The sequence below is a fragment of the Pseudorasbora parva genome, chromosome 18 (assembly GCF_024679245.1).
Source record: "Pseudorasbora parva isolate DD20220531a chromosome 18, ASM2467924v1, whole genome shotgun sequence".
Taxonomy (NCBI): Eukaryota; Metazoa; Chordata; class Actinopteri; order Cypriniformes; family Gobionidae; genus Pseudorasbora; species Pseudorasbora parva.
The window spans coordinates 33,635,154-33,657,767 of NC_090189.1; the positions used below are offsets into that span (position 1 = coordinate 33,635,154).

The 22,614-nt window shown below is 36.9% G+C and overlaps 1 protein-coding gene across 3 annotated transcripts in view; it reads right to left on the reverse strand.

Moving 5' to 3' along the window:
- Positions 1-22,614, reverse strand: part of klf8 (Kruppel like factor 8) — a 65,041-nt gene that overhangs the window by 29,187 nt on the left and 13,240 nt on the right. For all 3 annotated transcript variants that reach the window (XM_067423541.1, XM_067423542.1, XM_067423543.1), the window contains exon 2: positions 88-192. In XM_067423541.1, the coding sequence (XP_067279642.1) occupies positions 88-192 (105 nt within the window). The remainder of the gene's footprint in view (positions 1-87; positions 193-22,614) is intronic.

A 22,614-nucleotide genomic window follows, 5' to 3' on the forward strand; every position in this document is an offset into this window, starting at 1 on the left:
TCTAGGCTTCATACTCTCCCAGGACTCTCCCACTACGAAGTTAAACCCCCTCACACACACACACACACATTACAAAAGCTCACTCACCACCATACACTCCACCTCCTCTGGCTCCGACTTGATTTGTATGGATGGCATCTCCTCAACAGGCTCAGAGGTGGCTGCAGTGGATTTCTTCGGACTCGTCTGACACTGCAAAGGAAAAACAGAGAGCGCTTAAGAGCTAATCAGAGCATCGAGATGTACTTTTACCAAGTTTGAGAAGTTAGCAGAACGCTACCTCTGAATGGATTTATAAAATCTACAATCTACAATTCGCTTGACCCGAGTTATCCAAAAAGAAAGAAAAGTTAGCAGGAGGTCACAGAGAGAGAGAGAGCAAATTAATGAGCCTCAACAGACTGATGTGAGAAAAGTTGGAAGATGGTTAGTCTTTCTTAAGCTAAAGTTAGTTGGGGGAGGAGACAGATATCAAGGAACAAAAGAGATGAGTGGAAATCAAGTACAGGTCAATCAGACGTGGGGGGATGTTTGAAGATGGAGGGAGAATCACAGAAATGGGAAGATATCAGGGAAGAGAAAGGAAAAAAAACTACAAAAGACTATAATTAAGAAACTTTCGATTTCAAGTCTAAATTATCTTTAGAAAGTAAAATGACAAAGATGTAGAAAGCATAAAATTAAAAAAAAATACGGGATAGTGAGAGATGGTTCTAAAGACTGACCAGCTGGAGAAAGACAAGAGGAGAGAAGGAACAACTGAACAAGCAGGGAGGAGTAGTCAGCAATCCTGTGTCGCCTCCCTCTTTGAGCAGAGCAGAGTCACACCCAGTTCTTTAAGACCGAATGGCAAGAGAAAGAGGCCTGAGTAGAGCAGCAGTATTAGTGGAGGGAGAGAAATGTGGTAATGCTTAGGCATGGGGGTGGGAGTGAGGGGGGATGGTGTCATGTGACCCAGCTGCAGTAGATTCCACAAAGAGGTGTGGCCCCCCCATAAGCTGGGGTGTGGCCGTCCTGCAATGTGCCCCTCCTCTCAACCTGGCACGGACACATAGCAAACACATTCACTGTGAACTAAATACCTACTGATGGCTAATGTTGTCTGAGAGAGCTTTGAAAACAAAAGTGGAACCAAATGTTTCATTCACACTGAATGTGGAAGGATGTATGTAAACAGTGTCCAAAAATCACTCACTAAATTGGCTTTGATCAGTAAATAAAATTATGGTGCTCGCAGACAACCAGTAACTTTAATTGGAACTGCCACACTTAAGACAAATTTAATGAATGATAGGCTTTCGCTGAAGTGAACTCAAATCACAACTAAATAAAATAAATGTAAAAAATACACAGTAAATACATTTTGGACTATTTCTAATTAGGCACTGAATAACGTAGCCATAGAAAGTTGTCTTAGCCAATCAAATCGGTTTCGTGTCCAATGGGGATGGGTCTCTGCAGGGGATAAGACCTTGCACAACACAGCTTTCCATCCATCGAGGAGTCCTTGGTCTGAATCTTGGAGATTTATCATCAGTTATGATAACTAAAGATCTTTTTCTTTTATACTCCATTTGGCAACACAAAAGGAATATTCCTCACATAGAGCAACCAAGATGAAAATATGTTGTCTTCATGTTTTTGTTTCAATTGTAGCTTGGATGATGGCTCATCTCAAGAGTCACAATGAGCTGCATTATCACAAATAGATGGATGAACACAGCTAAATAAAAACAATGTTAACAATCACAAAGGATAAAAATCAATAATTATTTTTAAAAAAAAATAATAAAGCAAAATCAGTTTCATGGCCAGTAAGTTTTTTTTTTAATGCTATTCTATTGGCAAAAGTAGCTTTTGGACACTGTCTGCAAGTTACACACACAAGATTGGCTCCAGCAATATGAAAGTATGTGAGCACTTCAGAATTTGAGAGTAGTACTCGCCCACTGGCAAATCCTTTGGAGAGATGATGATGATGTATATTGGTGAGGAAGCATTACCAAAGTGTGTGTGTGTGTGTATACATGTGTGTAAATGCTCCCCTGGGATCTTGTGCTGTGGATAGTTCCAGGAATAAAAGAGGGTGGGGTGGGTGTGACCCCAGTCCCTCTATGCCCCAGCAGGAAGTTATGGAGAGAGGAGGGGGCTCTCATTACCAAGAGAGGGAACATCAAGGATTAGAGAGAGGAAAGCACAAAGTAGAGGATATAGCAGAGGCAGAGAATCGAGTAAAAAAAAAAAAAAAAGAACGGGAAAGATGTGTAGAAGGGAGAGAATGAATGGGGGTGGAGGGGGAGAGGAAGAGAGAACCACCACAATCTGGGTCATGGCGTTCTCTCTCACTCAGTTGCTCCCAAGCCCCTGTGGCAACCAGTCCCCGCCTCAGTGCAGCGTGGGTAGAATGGCCGTTTGAGACTTTATTGCTCACCACACACACCCTTCTGTCTATCCATCCTTCCCCAAAGAAATTCATACTTTCATACTCATATTGAGGATGTATTGGCTTCCATGACCAATTAACAATCCTCAGTATCAATCCTCATTTTAAAAGGAAGTGCTGAAGCTGGTTAGGTAAAGAGGTAAGGGTTGCCATAAAAAATTAACATTTTAATATCAATCGATATTGAAATATTTAAAACGGTTCAAATGCTCCTTTTCTCCAGTATCAATAAAGATACCAGCTGCTCATTCTCGCTCTCTCTTCTCTCCTACAGTGAATTGACACACACCCGCCTCCTCTCACTCATTCGCTCCAGTTGAATAATCACATGAACGATTTTAACGATGGCTTTCCCTACCTTTCTTGGCCTTGAAAGTGTTAATTACATTGCTGTCTATATAGGGGTCAGAAAGCTCTCAAGATTTCATCAAAAATACAGTAATATGCGTTCCGACGAAGGTCTTACAGGTTTGGAACGACATGAGGGTGAGTAATTAATGACAGAATTTAAATTTTGTGGTGAACTATTCCTTTAAATTGTTAAATACATACAAAATTATATCATGTCAAAATGTCCGCCTTGCCGTGTAGTCATCCAAAAAATGGATGTTGTTTAGCTCTTAAAGTGTCAGCAGTCTAATAAACATGCTTCTGTCAGTCATGTTAATTAAACAATTCTATTGACTGAATAACTTTAATTGTATGCATTAATACGAATTTCATTTTTACAATGAAAATTTTCCAGTATTTTTACTATCCAGTTATTTTACATTTGATTACTTTCATTTATGTAGTATTTCTTAACTGGATATAAAATTAGACATGCATGAAAAACGTTTAAAAAAATATTTTTATTTAATTTGTATTATTGTAATTTGTTTATTTGTTCTTATTTTATCACTGACTGTTTACTAGTCTTTTTTTGTAAATCTAGTTCAATGATTTAAATAAATCCTGTGTGTAAAGTGTTAAGTATGTAAGCTATTACAAAAAATGTGTGTATATATATACACACACATTTTTTGTAATAGCTTACATACTTAATGGTGCATTGATAAATATATCTATTAGGGATGTGCGAAACGACTAATTATTTCATAACAGTTTAAACAAAAATTTTATAACTGACTCTAACCCCACCACTAGTCGACCCTAGTCTGTGTGCAATCCATTTGAAAAAACACTTTAATTTATGAATAACGTAAGTCAAATCCATATGCAAGAAAAGTTTCATGCATACTGACAAATCATTATTTAATTGTATTTTCTTATAGTTGGGATGTTGATAAAGCAACTGTTCAAGTGTAAAGTAGGCTAATTTTTATTCATAATGTTTCTCCAAAATATAAATATAAAAATGTAATACAAAATATAAATATAAAAATGTCCTGAGTCATAACCCGTAGTATAACAAGCCTAAGCATGTTTAATTGTTGTACTAGTTTGGCATGACAGACGAAAACAGAAAAATTGTGTAAGCTTTCAAAATCCTCCCTCACCTTGCTCATCTTCCGAGTGGACATTTCTGTGAACCTGCCGCACGCAAGCGCCAGAAAAAAAACAATGCTTGCAAAACCTGAGGTACAATTAAATTATATGTTTTGCTGCAGATATACACTTTTTAAAATAATATATTAATTGCAAGTTGTAACATTAAAATGACGGTAATTTAAACATAGCCTTGTAAAAAATTAAATAAAAAGCAACACATTAAATGTGCAAAAGAAAATTGTAAATGACTAGTATTTCAAAGTCGACTAGCAACAGGAGTATCGTTTAATCAATTAGCTCATCCCTATTATATATATGGCAGTTTTCCTTTTGGTATCATGAATTGTATTGAATAACTATATTTTTCAAGATATCTTTTTTAAGTTGGACATTACATTAATGTGACAACACTACTCCACATGGTATAAACAAGTTGTTGTTGAAGAAACAGTTAGCAGTACAAACCCAGCCCTAGTGCCATGAAACATTTTATCTCTTGGGCACTTCTAGAAAAATATCAGGAGCTTCCCAGGCTTGAATCCCAGTTCTCCAAACTTGACCATCAACTGAAGCATGTCAGAATATCTAAGGTCAGCAGAACCTCATTATAAACCCTACTTATTGTTTAGAATGAAGAGTCTGATAACAGAAAACCATGAGCATTAGGACCAAAAAGAGGTGGTCCTAGCATGAGGCCTTGAGAAGAAAGTTAAAGGACTTCAGCGCTGAAAGGCCGAAAGGGTGTTCAAAGCACCACGTTGCACAATCATGTAACCCGAGATTGGACGCTGTCTCATGCTCCATACCACAACTAGGCCTGACTGGACCCCCCTAGGAGGAGTGGTTGAGAGGGTGCAGGAGAAGTACAGGCAGAGGGGGTAGGGAGGTGTGAGTTGTTCTCCGAGCGGTGTGGGACAGTTTTCTTAACAGCGGGAAGGGAAGGCAGGGCCTCTCCATCTGCACTGCTGTTGTGTTAAGTTTCTCTGACCACTGTACACAAGCTAAACTTTGCCTAAATTCCAAAGTGCAAGAGCTGCCCCCACTCTAAGTCTTTGCTCTAGATTATTTAGGCAAGTGGAGGTTGGAGGAAATTTAAGAGTGAACCAATTCCAAGTTGAAGAGTAGATTTGTTGAATTCATGTCCAAAATCGAATTTAATCCAAGACTCATTTTCCCAATTTTTTTCCCACATTTTCCTCAAATAAAACAGGATACGGCATAACCATCTCCCAACATTGTACCAAAAAGATATCACTGCTCTAACAAGTGTTATTGTAGATATCCTCTCAGCAATTCAAGAAACTAAACTTAAATTCTTAAACTTGTCTACTTGTTAACTACATTAACTTGTTAATTAACCACTTGTTAATGTAACTCTTGTCACATTAGGTATCATATATGTAAACTCACAGAATAAATAAATGGGGGGGGGGGGTACTTGGTTGTGTCAATCTAGAGCATTAGGCGCATAAACATTAACATTCACACTTTGGTCTACAGTCTAGCACAATGACCCATAAGCAGAAAACATGACAGTGGAAACTGTTTTGAGATCAAATTTTGACATGATGCATAGCAAAGTTTAGGTTTGAACTTCTGTCTCCAATGATCCTACTCTTGGATTATTATACATACCACTCTAACCTGTAAAACTAGTGATACAATCCATCTTTGTGAAGAAACTTTGCCATACCTTTTACTTAATCACAGTTAATAGGGAAAAATCTTGTTTGCTTGTTCAAGCTCTTTTGTTTTTGTATATTATACATTTTGGTGTACATTTACAATAGTTTGCAGATTTCTTTCCAATCATTAGGTTGCACAGTTCCACTGGCAGCGCATTTTGAACTTAGCTCTTCTAAAGGTCTTGATGTGACACTTTTCAGTTAGGGAGCAAGCTGGTGGTGTAAGACTCTCTGATTTGAACATGTTCTCACGTATTCATAACTGAATTTTAATTGTATTTTCATCAAGAAAATTTGCCATGTATTGTACCTGATATTTATATACAAAATAATCGATATTGAATCGAATCAGTATTGCAAGCTTGTGAACCGAAATTGAATCGTGAAATTTGTCAATACCCAGCCCTACTAGTTTACATTAATATATATATATATATATATATATATATATATATATATATATATATATATATATATATATATATATATATATATATATATATATATATATAAATAAATGTTTTTTGTGTTTTACTTTTACCAGATATGCACATTTAAAATGCATGCCTTTCTCTTCCAGACCAAAAAATAATGACTCATCCTGCACTCAGTGGAGTATACAAATTTCTGTCCAGTAAAATTAGAAGTAGCACGTAGCTAACCGTGGTTCACAGCTGTTACATAGGCTAAAGGCTATTTTCTTGTTTAAAAAAAAAAGTATTTAAAATGTCAACCATCTAAATTCCTCTCTTGTTTCTATAAAATGTTTCTGTGAACTGTTTTATATGCTCACCCACAGTCTTGCGCCTTTATATTTTTCTCCACTGTCATCTTTATGTAAATTAATGGTATGTAAGCCTCTATACTTGCTTTGTTTGCTAGAATGCAAGGTCTTCTTACATGTACTTTGAGCAGTTGTCATTTTTGACATTTGATGTAAAGCAAATTTCGTGTAACCCTTTCTATTTGCTGTAAATCTATGTTCTAAAATAAGTTGTGGCATTAGTGTGAAGTGAACCAACCTCTAAGAGAGTAACTGACTGACAAGTAAACTTACTTTGTCATTGCTTTTCTCAGAGTCGCTTCACTAACTCCATGCACTGCCAAATAAGGTGCTCGAGGATCAACTACAAAAACAAATGAGATGTTCCTTTAGTGTTCATGGGAGAAGACAGACTGTACAACACTTGGGGGGGATACTCTCTTTTGTCAAGAAAATAAGCTCTATGGTTGTATATGCATGTGCAGATCTGTGTGTACGTGTACATGTTTGCCGCTGCTGTTTAAATATGTCAGAACAGTGTAATTTTAATGCAGCCTGTTGGGGCCTGGGGCACATTTTGTTCTGTGTACCAGCCAGTGCTGTCACTGCGTCCCTCCATGTAATCAACTCATCGGTCCAAGAGCGAAAGAAAAGAAAGAAAAAGAGTGAGAGAGACGGGGAAAATGAAAAGAGGCAGAAGGGGAGGATACACATGTAAGGTCACAGCTGCATGGGGTGTGTTAGGGGGATGTACAGGCAGAGGGTTTTGTGACACACACAGAGCAGAGGCTGTGGTGCAAGGACGCTGTCCTACCCTCTATTTCTTTAAGTTTAGCTTCTTAAAGGTACATCGTCTTCCTTTGACCAAAGACCACCCTGCTTGTTCCAGGCTTCTTTTCTTTTGCAGCACTATGCCCTAAGTACTGTTGTGATGCCAGTGATAGTTTCAGACGGTAATATCCCAGTACTTTGATATAAGATTCACATAGCCAGACTTTTAAAAAACTGGCATTAAGTCTGGTCCACTTTGCAGCTTATTTTAGACAACAATGCCCACTTAAAGCGCAGATACATTCGTGGTGAAAATTTCCAGACAGAAAAAGGTCCAGACAGGTCCAAAGTCTACTTTCAAACGTGTAGCAATGAATGAGGTACAGCTCAAGAAGTCACTTTCAAACCAAGCCGATTTCTGCTGGTCATCGTGGCGAATACGATATATTTTTTATTGAAATGACTGGATCTCGCACCTGGAAATTCTCCAAACAATGATCAAATATGTGTGGGAAAATCTGGAAAATATGTGTAGAAAAAAAACATTCCCAGATTAAAACAGGACTCTTTATTGTGTGGATTTTTATTGAAATGACTGGATCTCACGCGAAAATTCACCAAACAACGGTAACTGTGACTGCACCTTAAGACAGGACGAGGTTGTTTGACCGATATGATAAGGGTCCAACAGTTCATGTTATATCTAGTCTGCAGAACTTTGCAAAGCAAAAATGGCATAGAAAATGCACAAAAGTCAGCTAATTCCTTTTGGCCTAGCACATGGGTTATGATTACAAATACAGGAAACTGTAAGATTCAGTTTGAGGTCACTTTAAGGCCTGTGTTACCCATAAGCAGAGACTGTAGAAGCTGACCTTGAGTGAAGTCTCTTCTCTTGGCTGCCTACAACTCCACCCTTCCTCTTCTGCAAGATGTGTGAGACAGAGTCATGTCACCCTCATGCACAGAAGTCGTGCTGGAACAAAAGGGCTGTGTGCAACTGAGGCCCTGCCTTAGAGGAGTCTGCTGGGGGATGAAATGAGAGGAAGCAAGCACCGAAAAGAGAAATGAGGGAGTTTTGAGGTGAGAGTTGAGATCAATAGAGAACCACCCGAATATACATGGCCAACTGGATGACTGTAGCAGGACGAATGGGCTACAAAAGCTAAAGAAAACATATTTTACCCTAACCCAATACATAAAAACTGCATATTGCAAAATGCATGAAAAAAATAGCTCTCACAAAAAAATTTGTTCCATCATTAATTACTACTTTGAAAGTTTAAATGACTTGCTTCTATATTATATACATTATAACGTGTTTTGAAGGCATATGATTTGTATGATGAACAGACTAAAATTTAAGCCATTATTTACTGAACATCTCCACAGTAGTTCTCAAATCAGACATGTTTTCATTGTTGTCAATGAGGTTTGGCCACAAAACATGCAACAAATTATTCCAAATGGTGTTAAATAGAATCAGCAGTCCAAAAGACTGTTGCAGTCCATTTGGCGGAGGGAAAAGATAAATGAATTTTGGTCTAGTTGTCATACAATATGTCCTATGGCTTCAGGAGCCTTACAGTGCTACTTTTAGGCCCGGTTTACACCTGATATTAAGATAGCAGGTGTTTTGGTTGATCAGATCACAAGTAGATGAGTGAGACACATTCCCGTTTACACCAGGTGTTTTAATATTTCTCTTGTGTCAACTTTCAAGCACTTCTGTCCTGATTTCTTAGAGGAGAGCGTCTTTGGGCAAGTAAATGTATGGACAACGGAAAAACATACGGAGAACAGCAGCTTTTGTATCTGTGCTGATTAGGGTTGGGTATCTTTTGAATTTTAGCGATTTCGATTTCGATTCCAATTCTAAATTCAGTTGTTTTTTTTTTGTTAATGTTAGTTAAGAAATACAACTGATCATTGTTAGTTTTATCTTGGGTACATTATTAAAGTTATTTTGATTTTAATAATGATATTAAACAGAAACTAAGAAATTAACATTACTTAGAATAATTAATTCTTTATAAGTATTTTTCATTGTCAGTTAATAATGAATTAACATGTTAACTAATGAAGCCGTATGTCTGAAAGTTTTACTGAACAATAACAAATAATCTCAAGATTTCTAATCATGAGGGCATGTTAAAGTCCAGATTAAAATATAAAAATGTTTAAATTTGAAAATTAATAGCCTATAAAGTCTTTAAGTATTAAGTATTTGGTGCTGTGACGAACAACATTGAGATTTAAAAAAATATGGCATTCTTAAATGCATTATAAAAAATCTAATTTACAATAAAAAAAGACATTCCCATAAGTCCCTGCATTACACATTATATATAATTGCATTTTTTATAAATAATTTAGTTTCTTATTTTTGTTATCAGTAATGTACATTATGGCTCGTATCTACTGAGCGGTACAGTTCAGTACAGTACACAATTTTTCAATTGTCAGAAGTTGTGAATGCCACTCTAATTAGTACCCTACTGTACCACTTTTTTGGCACCCTTCCATTGGAGTACCTAGCACAGTAGTCCGGTGCTAAAGAGTGGAGCTAGACTCACTGCAGATTGTTAATTGGTTGACAGAGAATTGTCACATGCGTATGTTTTTCCTTGCAGCCTTTGCTCAAAAAAACGTGCCTACTTATGACAAACAGCCACATGCAGAGAAGCCAGAACAAGATCTGCTGTGCGTTGTCCATTGTTGTTTACCATGTCACTTTCTTCTTCACGCGAGAATGAAGTTGATCGCTACACCTGATCGCCTATCATAAGGGTACTGTTCGCGGTGGAAACACAAGCTGGATCTGGGTTTACGTGCAGAATTGTACTATACTGTACTGAACCGTACCACACCACTCGGTGGACAAGAGCCATTATGTTACTTAATAGTTTTTTGCAATATCTTAACATTCTGCAGGTTAACCTGATGATGTTTTGTCTTTGCACGTATGACCCTGTGTATATAGAAGTATTGACCATGTTATGAACAGGCCATTAACGATGAACTCGGATTCATCGTGTAGCTTTCTATTGTGCCACGGGTATTATTGTGGAGATTTATCAGTACATTCAAGATAACAGATTTTGGCAGTTCACAGTTCGAAAGCTATCCAGTCTAATGTGTTTTCGAATACTTCTGAAAGTTGTTGAAAGTGGACAAGCTAAAAAAATTCAGACCCTGTTTGCACCTGTATTCAATGTTATCCGCTTCCACAAATCAACTAAAACGCATTTTAATACCAGGTGTAAACAGCACGTTTTTGGTCCCTTTTTGTTTTTGTTTTTTTAATTGTTTTGTTCCTTTGAAAAACTGGATTCGGAATGACATGATGAAAAATAAATATTGGCAGAAATGACATTTTTAGGTTTACTGTTTCTTTAAGAATACCAGTGATGGCTGGGAGTGTATATTAGCTGCAAATAAACTCGAACAAACGCACAAGTAGGACTTTCTCTTCATGGCTGGCACAATCACCATAGCAGTGAACTTGCCCTTATCTCACCACACCCTTCTGACGCAAACTCTGCTGCTACTTCTCCCAGCCCTCCCCACCCTAAAACACACACACACACAAACACAATAGTCCAAACCTGCTCATTCCTCTATCTCCAGTTTATTTCCTCAAAGGTCTGTCCTCGTCATGCACCAGCAGAAATAAAGTTTCTTCACATGATGCTTCACTCAAATGTGTCAATGTGCAAACCTCAATGTTTCACCTCATCTCAAGCCATTTTATGTCTGTGAAGCAGATGAGCAGTGAAGACAGGAAGGAAGAAGTTCTATCTTTCTGTGAGGCAGCTCATCTCTGCAGCAGAGCTGCACCGAGATAGAAAAACAAAGCAAGAGAGCTGGTGATGTCAACTTTAAAGGTACAGGGACGAGATGGAATTCCCAAAGCATACCTGAGCAGATAGTTTATATTTCCCTGGAAGAATGTGGTCGAGACAGACACATTTTCGCCTGGCTCCTTATAATTATGCTACAGTAAAAGGCTAATGCAAATGTCCAGCATTTGCATGTGTTTAGAGGGGGCGACACAAACAAAGGTTCGCATCTAGTTTTCCAAATCACGTAATTTTCACATTCTGAGCAATGGCTTGCATGCTGTTTCCAACATCAATAGTCACACACACATTGAGACACACCCTCCCCACCCTGAGCACCCCACCCCCGCTCCCTCTTTTTCACTGCAGACAGTTTGGCAGAACTGCAGGGGTTGCTATGGGGACGGGATTCTTTCCCTGGTTAATGATTGTGCTGCAATGGTAGGGGGTCATTCTGTCACATCGGCTCTAATCTGGGGAGACATGGACAATATCCTTACAGTCCCATACCGTACACACAAACACCCCCCAGAGCACCCACTTATTCAAAACCTCACCTCTAACTTGGTTTACTACTTCTTTTTCTGGACGCTTTACTAGCCTACATAATGTTGCAAGTCCCCTTTCACCTCTCTTAGTCTTATTTTTCCTTCCAGTCAGTACACTGGTGCCTCACTTCCTCTGCTTTCTCAGACAACCGAATCCTCTTCGGGCAGCCAAAGACCAAAAGAATATGAATCACATTAGATAGCTTAATTTGATATAGTTAATGGATTTACTAGTACAAATATCGGTAATACTAGTATCGGTACCAGTTAAGTCGTACATACTTTCTTAATTTATGTTTCTGGAACTATTGTGTTACTGCAAAACGTAATACATTTCCTACCACTGAAACAATTATCCTTTTGGTTTACGTCACCAAATAATCTTTTTCAAATATATTTTATAACTGTTTTTAATTTTTTTATATATATATATATATATATATATATATATATATATATATATATATATATATATATATATATATATATATATATATATATATATATATATATATGTATATATATATATATATATATATATATATATATATATATTATATAATATAAGAAACAGAAGGTAATGGTCCTACAATTCATATTTGGATCACAAGTTATAGGCCTGGATTATTGCATGTCTCCAGAAGGCATAGAGCGCTGATTCATTTGTTATTTAGAGAATATAAGGTTTCCTTTTTTTCAAGAATATAAAAAAAGAAATCCCTCATAGAACCTTTCAGCAGGCTAAAGAATTGTGTTTTTTCATATAATGCTGTTCATGTGTTATGCTAAATGCCATCACAGACAAACATATTACATATTATGTACAAAAATGTATATGATGACCGATAGTGGATTTAACCAGGTTGGCCTATAACAGATTAATAAACCGATCATTTTTAAATTCTGGATACTAAATAAAAACAAATACTCAAAGTAAAATAGTGCTGAACTTTTCTACAAAAAATGATCCATTCATATATTAAACTCTATATGAAGCATACAGACTATATTAAAGCCACAGAAAGACATATGCTTTGCTGAAAAATGCACAACATTCCAATAGGAGTGAATTCATTATCCACATTAAAAATGATTTGGGACAAATATTATGTAATTTAATCGAATACTATATGAGTGGCGTGGCAGGATTTTTAACTGCCTACTGAGTCTGGGTGCCGTCTGCGCTTGTTGTACATTTAATGTGTTCACACAATGTGTTCGAATTTTAAAGAACTGAAATTGGGAGATTGCTGATTTGTTTATGTTTCTGTCAATTTGCTTTTTCACAACAACACTAGTTTAAATTATGCAATTTAGCTGGCTAATGAATGCATAAAAGTAACCCGCTGGACATAAACTAATGCAAATAAATGGTAAAAATTGTAAAGTCACCTTTATTTATATAGGGTAAATGTATCGATTAAGTTCAACTAATCATTAAGCACACTACTATCTTTAAGCTCGGATTATGAAAAGAAAAAAATAATTAACCAAATTATGTGTTTGTTACTATATACCTCCTGTAATTTCAAACTAATCAGACTATTGCACACTGAGATATGGGAATGCATGTGTTCACACTGTCTGGTGGCCATTTTAAAAGCTGAAAACTTTCACCAAAAGAGCAAAAGAGTAACCCCTTAAATGTGCAGTTTTAAGTGTTTAAGCCTTCATTTTTGATAAGTATAACATCTTACTGCAAAATTAAGAAATTCATATTTAGACTTTAGCATATTATAAACTGGAAACTGGTGGTGGGAAATAATTAGTTAGATGCAACAGAACAGAGTTAGCTTACTGGCTGTATAAGATTGTGTGCTTGACTAATATATTACTTCAATGGCATTACTGGCTTTATACGTTTAAATCCATTATATTATAAATGTAGTTTATTGATGTCCTGTGGTATTTTTTAAAGATTTAAAAATGTCATATTATTGTAAGGTGAGCTTAAAGGTGTCATGAACTGGCTTTTTTAAATTTATTTTTATACTGTTGTCTGAGGTCAACTAATAATGTTTGTGTGGTTTTTACATTCAAAAACATAATTACTAATAAGTAATAGGCTATTTTCTACACTGGTTTTGAGGTTCTCTCCAAAATGCTGGGTTCTGATGGGCGTGCATCTCTGGAGACTTTGATGTAAACACCCACGGCTAGGATTGGATCATTTTTGCATATTTAACCCGTTTAATCCCACCGGTCACAATTGTGACCGTAAATTTTCCTCGAATATTTTAGTGTTGTATTAAAAAGCAACTTCTATTATGAAGCAAATTTTCATTTATAATACCCATTTAAGATGTCTACATGAGTTCTGGGCAGGTTTAACATTGCTGCATAGTTTGGTCGTGTGACCACACACACTTATTTCTTGGTACTGCCATCTTAGCACAATGACTATGTGAAAGCACAGAAATGACAGGAAAATTTAATGAATTAATCAAAGTTAATTTTTGAATAGCTCATTCATTTTTTGCACACATCATCATGAAAGGGTCATCTATACATACATATTGAAATTATATGAATACATGGTTTATTCTGCTGTCAGGATGCATATAAAAGAAGACGGTCACAATTGTGACCGGTAGTATAACACAGAATATGTCCTCTCTATGTCATTCTGTGTTATTCATATGAACTCACTCACAGATTGAACTGAAAACTATCCATCCGTCCATCCATCCGTCCATCTGTCCATCCATCCATCCGTCCATCCATCCATCCATCCATCCATCCATCCATCCATCCATCCATCCATCCATCCATCCATCCCTCCATCCATCCATTGTACTTCTGTCTGTACTTCTGTCTGTCTATACATTTGTCTAGCTATACTTCTTTCTGTCTGTCTGTCTGTCTGTCTGTCTGTCTATCTATCTATACTTCTGTCTGTCTAACTAACTATACTTCTGTCTGTCTGTCTAACTATACTTCTGTCTGTCTATCTATATGTCTGTCTATACTTCTGTCTATCTATCTATCCATCTATCTAAACTTCTGTCTGTCTGTCTATACTTCTCTCTGTCTGTCTATCTATACTTCTGTCTGTCTGTCTGTCTGCCTGTCTGTCTATCTATCTATACTTCTGTCTGTCTGTCTGTCTATCTATCTATACTTCTGTCTATCTGTCTATCAGTCTATACTTCTGTCTGTCTGTCTATCTATATCTATGAGATATACCTTATAAACCTTATAAGATATACCTTGTAAACTTCCAAATTTCGGATTTACCAATTGGTGCTTCAATGTTCAAAGTTGCTCTTCCTAATATTTAGGAGTAATAACTACATGTAAGTGCGTAGATCTTTTCAAGGTTTGTTGGTCACCTCTTCCCCTCTCTTTGGCCAGACACGTTATTCAGTGAAGATGAACGTGTTACCTAGATTTTTGTATTTATTTCAATGGGCTGCAATTTTCATACCCCCAATTTTTTTTTTAAATTGTGTATCAGGAACAATAGAAATAGTTTTGAAGTAAATCCTAATCATATCTCATTCTTATATGTTGGATATTTTATTGTTATTTTAAGTTTCAAACCGGTAAATAGGTCTAATAGAAGAATTTGTATGAATTCTGTCTATGCTGTTTCCCACCGGTCACTATTGTGACCGAGTATAAAACCTAATATTTCACTAACTTAACCAACATAAAATCAAAGAAGGCATACCATTTGTGTGTTAGGGAGGTCTAAGGAGTAAATTGCATGTACTCACATTTCAGGAAAAAATTTGGGATTAAACGGGTTAATTAGCTTAAGCTCCGCTGTCAGTCCACATGACGGAGAGGAGAGTATGAGCGAGAAGCGACAACCAGAATGATTTTCTCGATCACAGAGGTCGTAAACGTTGATAAACGTCTTTATCAAACAAACACAATGTTTTATTTCTCGTCGGCATGTGACTGATTGAACTATTATTTTTATATTACACATAGCCCGCAAGATCGGACGATATAACCGAGAACGGCGAGCGCGCCGCCCCCCTTCAGATGTCAACGAGAGAGAGAATAGCAGAACAAGAACGGAATATAATGAGATTGATCGGCCTGCCAGGTTTGCGAGTCCAGCGTGATAAAGGTATGTTCTGTTAGACATGTACACATAAGCAAAACGATCTATAACAATGCAACACTATTACATATAAGCCCCTTTCACACTGCACGTCGGACCCGCAATATTCCTGGAACATTGCCGGGTCGCCTTCTGTGTGAAAGCAATCACGTCCCGGAATTGATTACCGAATTGAACCCGGGTCGGGGACCTAGTAACATTGCGGTATTTGACCTGGGAAGAGCGCTGTGTGAACAAAAGCCAAAACTAATGCCGCAACGTGTACGTAGTTATCGTGCGACTCCTAGAGCTTGTTTTTCAATAATACAACCCTGCAGTGCCTGAAGAGCTAGTCGGTGTTTTAAACGCAGAGAGTGTTCGTATACAAAAGAAACTAAAATTAAACAAGCAGAAATGTGTGCAAACTGGACACAAGTCGAGACCACGGAGCTCCTTACTATTCGTGCTGAAGCTGAGATCCCTCGCCATTATACGTCACATCAGGATGTCACGTGTCAACTCGATCCAGGACCATTACGGGTTGTGTGTGAAAGCGCACATATTACGGTATTTCGCTGGCAGTGTGAATAGACCAAATCTAGCGGCCCGGGAACTAATGCCGGGTCGCATAATCCGTGTATTTGCCGGAATCGCAGTATGAAAGGGGCTATAAAAACATGTTTTATTCACGTGTTGCACCATTCCTGTCGGATCCAAATCCAGCATCGACCGGAGATTTGTTTACAAACGATCCCGCAGTGAACTGAATGTCTTCCCCACATGAGCTGGAACTAGGGCTGCCCGATTTGGGGAAAATATATAATTGCGATTATTCTGGGCAAAATTGCGATTGCAATTTAAAATGCGATTATTATATATTTTTTACAAATGAAAAGTGTGTGTGTGTGTGTGTGTGTGTGTGTGTGTGTGTGTGTGTGTGTGTGTGTGTGTGTGTGTGTGTGTGTGTGTGTGTGTGTGTGTGTGTGTGTGTAATATTTTGTGTTTATATATTAATATGACTAATAATTATTATGATTACTGCGAAAAAATATTTTTACAAATAAGAAATATTACCATTACAATAACATTTTCATAATTACAAATTAAAAAATAGAGTATGTCAGAATAAAAATTAAAATGATAATACTAATTATTGTTATTAATTATTATTTTTTTGTAATATTTTACAGAACTTATTTTACCAAAAAAAAAAAAAACTGCTGGGTTACCTATTAATATGCAGACAGCCTTTGACTAAAAAACATTAGAAAGGTCTAAGCCTAAGGAGTTATTGTAAGAAAAATATTATTTAAAAAAAAAATATTATTATAAAAATCTGTGTTTGTTTATCTGTGATATCAATTTCTTAAAGTCTATGTCATTAATATGAAATATGAACCTCTTGTGCATCCACTGTGGGGGAAAAAACTCCTGTACATTGAAGAAAAACATGGATTGTCCTATAAATGTATATTTTTTTAAGTTTATTAATTTTTAAAATATATTAAGTATTATTTTCTAATTATTTATTACCTAAAGTTTTTAATTCATACTGAAGGCCAAAGGGAGCCCTTGAGCAGAAAAGCTACATTTGCCTCAGAGAAGTAATGATGTTCATTTTCAGGAAAACCCTTATGTAAACAGAAGATAGAAACACTTTGATTAAACATGACGACAATAAACACGACTGCAGCAAAATATGGTGTATTTGAGTTCTTCAAGGGTATTTTCATGATAATAAACTATATTATAATGCAGTGTTGATTGACATAGACTTTATCACTGTATAGAATACTATAAAATAGTGCATCATCTGCCTTGCACTGTGATGAGAAGCCACATCAGCTCAAAAACACTTAACTGACGATATAAAGTGAGGTAAAACATGTTATTAAACGTTGTCTTTTGTTGAACAGGTTTATGAACGCTTCACTAGTTTGTGAAGATGTTTGACTCATGTTGCTTTTTCAAACGCACGTTATAAGCGACTCAAACTCGCAGTCTTTCAGACGGAGCAGCGTTACTCCTGATCACAGAGTAATCCGCTCTTCACTAACACACTAACAACTTTCATTTAAAATCGCAGCCTTTGAGCTTTCATAATCGCACACAAGCCAAATCGCGATTGCGGTTCGATTTCGATTAATCGTGCAGCCCTAGCTGGAACTTCATTAAAAATAAAATTTAACCACTCATTCGTAATATTAGGATCAGAAGGAAGCTTATGCAGCGACTGTGTTCTTCCATAACCAGGAATAGCGCAATATCTTAATCTTCCTCGGCATGTTTATTGTTGTTGACGAGCCCGCTATGAGTTGGTGGGTGGGGTTACTGGATTAGACGTGCTGTAGATTCTGTATAGGCGGTGTTTAGTCGTGCACTGACATCAGTACAAAGCACAGGACCGTTTGCTGAGCCTGGTGTCTATAAAAGCTTCTCTTTGACTAACAAGGAAGTTTTCAGCTCTGAAACTTACAGGATATTCTTATATTACCATGACCTTTTATATATCAAAAGCTCAAGGGAAAGTTGATTCCTCAATTCATCACCCCTTTAATTCTAAAGTGAAAGTAAAATGCGCACGGCCGCCCTCTCATTCACGGTGTGCATCCATTGCCGCATTTTCAGTTGATTTCTATGGAACTTCTATAAACACTTGCTTCCAAAAAAACTTCCATAAACACTCGCTTTCAAAAAAACTTTCAGACACTCACTTTGCTCCACTCCATTATGAATGCTTGAGCATTTTACTTTCAGTTTAGAATTAGCAATTTAAAAGACTCTGACGGTGATACCAGTATTACCGATGTTGTCACACACCGATTAACTGGTGTGAAAATTTCTCCACCATCACATCCCTAATTCCACACTTCAGTTACACTCTTAAAAATAAAGGTTCTTAAATGGTTCCATGAAAAACCTTTAATATCCAAAGAACCTTTCCATTACACAAAAGGTTCTTTGTATTGCAAAAAGGTTCTTTAGACTATAAAATGGTTAGAAAAAAATGGTTCTTTATAGAACCTTTCACAAAATAGTTCATTGGGGAACCAAAAATGGTTCTTCTGTTGCATCACAGTGTGAAACCCATTTTTTTGTTTCTTCCTGGTACCTTTGTTTTTAAGGGTGTATAGCAGTGAAAGAGTGGGGCAGAAGCACATTCAGATAATTGAAACGAGTGGAGTGCACTCAGCCAATCAACAATAAGAGGTATATTATATGTACAGGCCCTTCTCAAAAAATTAGCATATGTGATAAAAGTTCATTATTTTCCATAACGTAATGATAAAAATTTAACTTTCATATATTTTAGATTCATTGCACACAAACTGAAATATTTCAGGTCTTTTATTGTTTTAATACTGGGGATTTTGGCATACAGCTCATGAAAACCCAAAATCTCAATACTTGGTCGGGAATCCTTTTGCAGAAATGACTGCTTCAATGCGGCGTGGCATGGAGGCAATCAGCCTGAGGCACTGCTGAGGTGTTATGGAGGCCCAGGATGATTCGATAGCGGCCTCAAGCTCATCCAGAGTGTTGAGTCTTGCGTCACTCAACTTTCTCGTCACAATATCCCACAGATTATCTATGGGGTTCAGGTCAGGAGACTTGGCAGGCCAATTGAGCACAATAATACCATGGTCAGTAAACCATTTACCAGTGGTTTTGGCACTGAGCAGGTGTCAGGTCGTGCTAAAAAATGAAATCATCTCCATAAAGCTTTTCAGCAGATGGAAGCATGAAGTGCTCCAAAATCTCCTGATAGCTAGCTGCATTGACCCTGCCCTTGATAAAACACAGTGGACCAACACCAGCAGCTGACATGGCACCCTAGACCATCACTGACTGTGGGTACTTGACACTGGACTTCAGGCATTTTGGCATTTCCTTCTCCCCAGTCTTCCTCCAGAGTCTGGCATCTTGATTTCCGAATGAAATGCAAAATTTGCTTTCATCCAGTCAGGTCGGCAGTCTTACCCATGATTGTGGTTTTGAGTAATGAACCAGGCTGGGAGTTTTTAAAAGCCTCAGGAATCTTTTGCAGGTGTTTAGGGTTAATTAGTTGATTAAGATGATTAGGTTAATAGCTCGTTTAGAGAACCTTTTCATGATATGCTAATTTTTTGAGATAGGAATTTTGGGTTTTCATGAGCTGTATGCCAAAATCATCAGTATTAAAACAATAAAAGACCTGAAATATTTCAATTGGTGTGCAATGAATCTAAAATATATGAAAGTTAAATTGTTTATCATTACAATATGGAAAATAATGAACTTTTTTGAGAAGGACCTGTATACGTAAGTATGAACTTGTGAAATATTGTAAAAGCGTTCAGCAACCAACAGCAATATCATTTTTAGGAAACATTTTTAGGAAATTTCACCGTTATGAATTGAAAATATGACATTATGTAAACAACATTTTTTTATTCTTACATATTAGGCAGAAAAAATATGGGAATGTGTGCATATTTAAATATATATATATTTAGAACTACAGTAGAACTGGAGTTTTTACCATTTTTATTTATTTCCTTAAATCCCTTTAATCATTTAATAATTTAATTTCCTTAAACCAATAAGACCAATACCCTTCCTCAGGCATAAACCTTTGTTCCCCTCAATGTCTAAGACATAGTTATAGCCTTGGTGTGAGAGGCTTATAATACACTGATAACTCTAGTTTAAACAAGTACAAAGATATTTTTATCACTCAGAACTTTTGGAGAGAAAGACACTGGACAAGGATGAAACTTTCTACTGTGCATTTGTTGACCTATAAAATCGCATACAAAAAAACTATACTTTGAAAGACTGTGCATTCAACTGTGCGTACTTTGGGCTTAAATGGTAATACATTCTTTCAACTTAATGTTTATGTTCAACCTTTCTTGAAAAACTGACAGTGAGACAGAACTGTGGTCCCTAACCAAAAGTAGAAATGCTGCACAAGTCTAAATTCCAAGAATGTTTACTGAAATACAAGCTTTACATTAAGTTTTTCACTTATGAAAAATTTAAACTGCAAGACTATTTATATTTTACCAATGTTTAACTACTCATCCTTCATGTATCCACAACAGCAAACCAATGAACAACAGGAAAAACTTCAGCTCTGCTGTTATAATGTTGACCCTAGTCTTCAGGGTGTAAGAATATAAAGGGATTTTACACCTGACTGAGTGTGAGAGTCTTTTATGACCTTGCATTAGTGGATCATAGCATGGTCATGCTGGACTGTCCCACCTGTCACACACTGTATTCAGAATAAGGCCTAAACTGAAAGTGTCAGAAGTGCCAACTTCATATGGCTAACATTCTTGAGAATAGAACAAAGACAATGGGCTTTTAAAAGGGGATGGTCAACAAAGCATGTGATGTTGAGGCATTACATCATATTGTTGACTTACCTGAAATATCTAAGGAGGAAGTGTACTACTTTACACCACACTGAATCAAGTTTATACAAAACAGAACACTGACTAATTTGTGTTGCATTGAGCTAAGCTTTAGGACAGGTTAAGGGTGTGACACTGAAGTGCAGTCGATAACACGAGAGGCAATTTAAGACAGGGAGTGAGAGGAACTGTTAGGCGTGCACCACAGCCGCCCTGCAAAAACACAACCTCAGTCACACCCAGGGCCGACTGCACCCTTCTCCTAAAAATAACTGTGCTCTAGGACAGTGACAGTCCCTAACTGTCTCAACTCCTAAAAACAGATACACTTTACATCACCCCCTGGCTAGCTGGCTTAATCAGGCTGCCAATGGATGCCTCAACCTAGAACACACTCCTGAAGCGATGTCACCCTTACAAAACCCAAATGCTGAGACCTACAGAGGGTAGATGAGTGTTATACCACTTTGACCAAAGTTTGTCCACAGATGTTAATGATTACCAGCTGTCTGGCACGCCCAGAGCACTCTCTGTTCCTCCAATGATAACGCCTCAGTCCACTAACCTCCCTGACTCCTTCAATAACAGCTCCTACAGGAGACACTACTCAAAATAATGAGCTCAATTGAAAAACACCAACCTAAGATATTAAAGGCAAAAGCTGGAGTACAATTACATTCATTTTGTATTTTACACTTATGGGTTACTCTACAGAGTTGATTCAAATGTGCAATGCCTTATATAAAGATGGATCAATATATCAGCCATTATCGGCAAGATATTTGGCCATGTTGAGATGATCATTTCCAATAAGTTTAGTTTTTTTCTCTACTTGATTCAGATTGGCCAATCACTGCATTCTGCTGTCAAATCTTTTGAAATAATGATTTTCAAAACAGACCAAAATAGATAGTATTTTTGTAAAGTTTTCTTTTAAATTAATGCTTGTTGGAAACAATGTTCAGATTAAAACCTTTTGCAAATATCAAGCTTTTAGTCACTGGCAATCCTTACATCAATGCAAAACCATCAACATCAACATGCAACGTCATTATGATTAATATAAAAAAAAGAGTGCGACCAAATTGTAAGTCGGTGCGACCAACAGAGAAAGTAGGTAAGAATGAGTCTGGAGCCGATTACTATCATAACTGACCACCATTATAATTCAGGAAAATCATTATTACCATTAATTACCCTGACAATACATGTTAGTATTGAGACTAATTATTGCAAGATATTAGGACACAGTTTGAGATGATTGTATATTTTTTATATTATATATATATATATATATATATATACACACACACACAGTGAGGAAAATAAGTATTTGAACACCCTGCTATTTTGTATTTTGCAAGTTCTCCCACCTAGAAATCATGGAGGGGTCTGAAATTGTCATCGTAGTTGCATGTCCACTGTGAGAGACATAATCTAAAAAAAAAAGAGAGACTGGCTAGGCCACGCCAGAACCTTGATATGCTTCTTACAGAGCCACTCCTTGGTTATCCTGGCTGTGTGCTTCGGGTCATTGTCATTTTGGTAGACCCAGCCTCAACCCATCTTCAATGCTCTAACTGAGGGAAGGAGGTTGTTCCCCAAAATCTCGCAA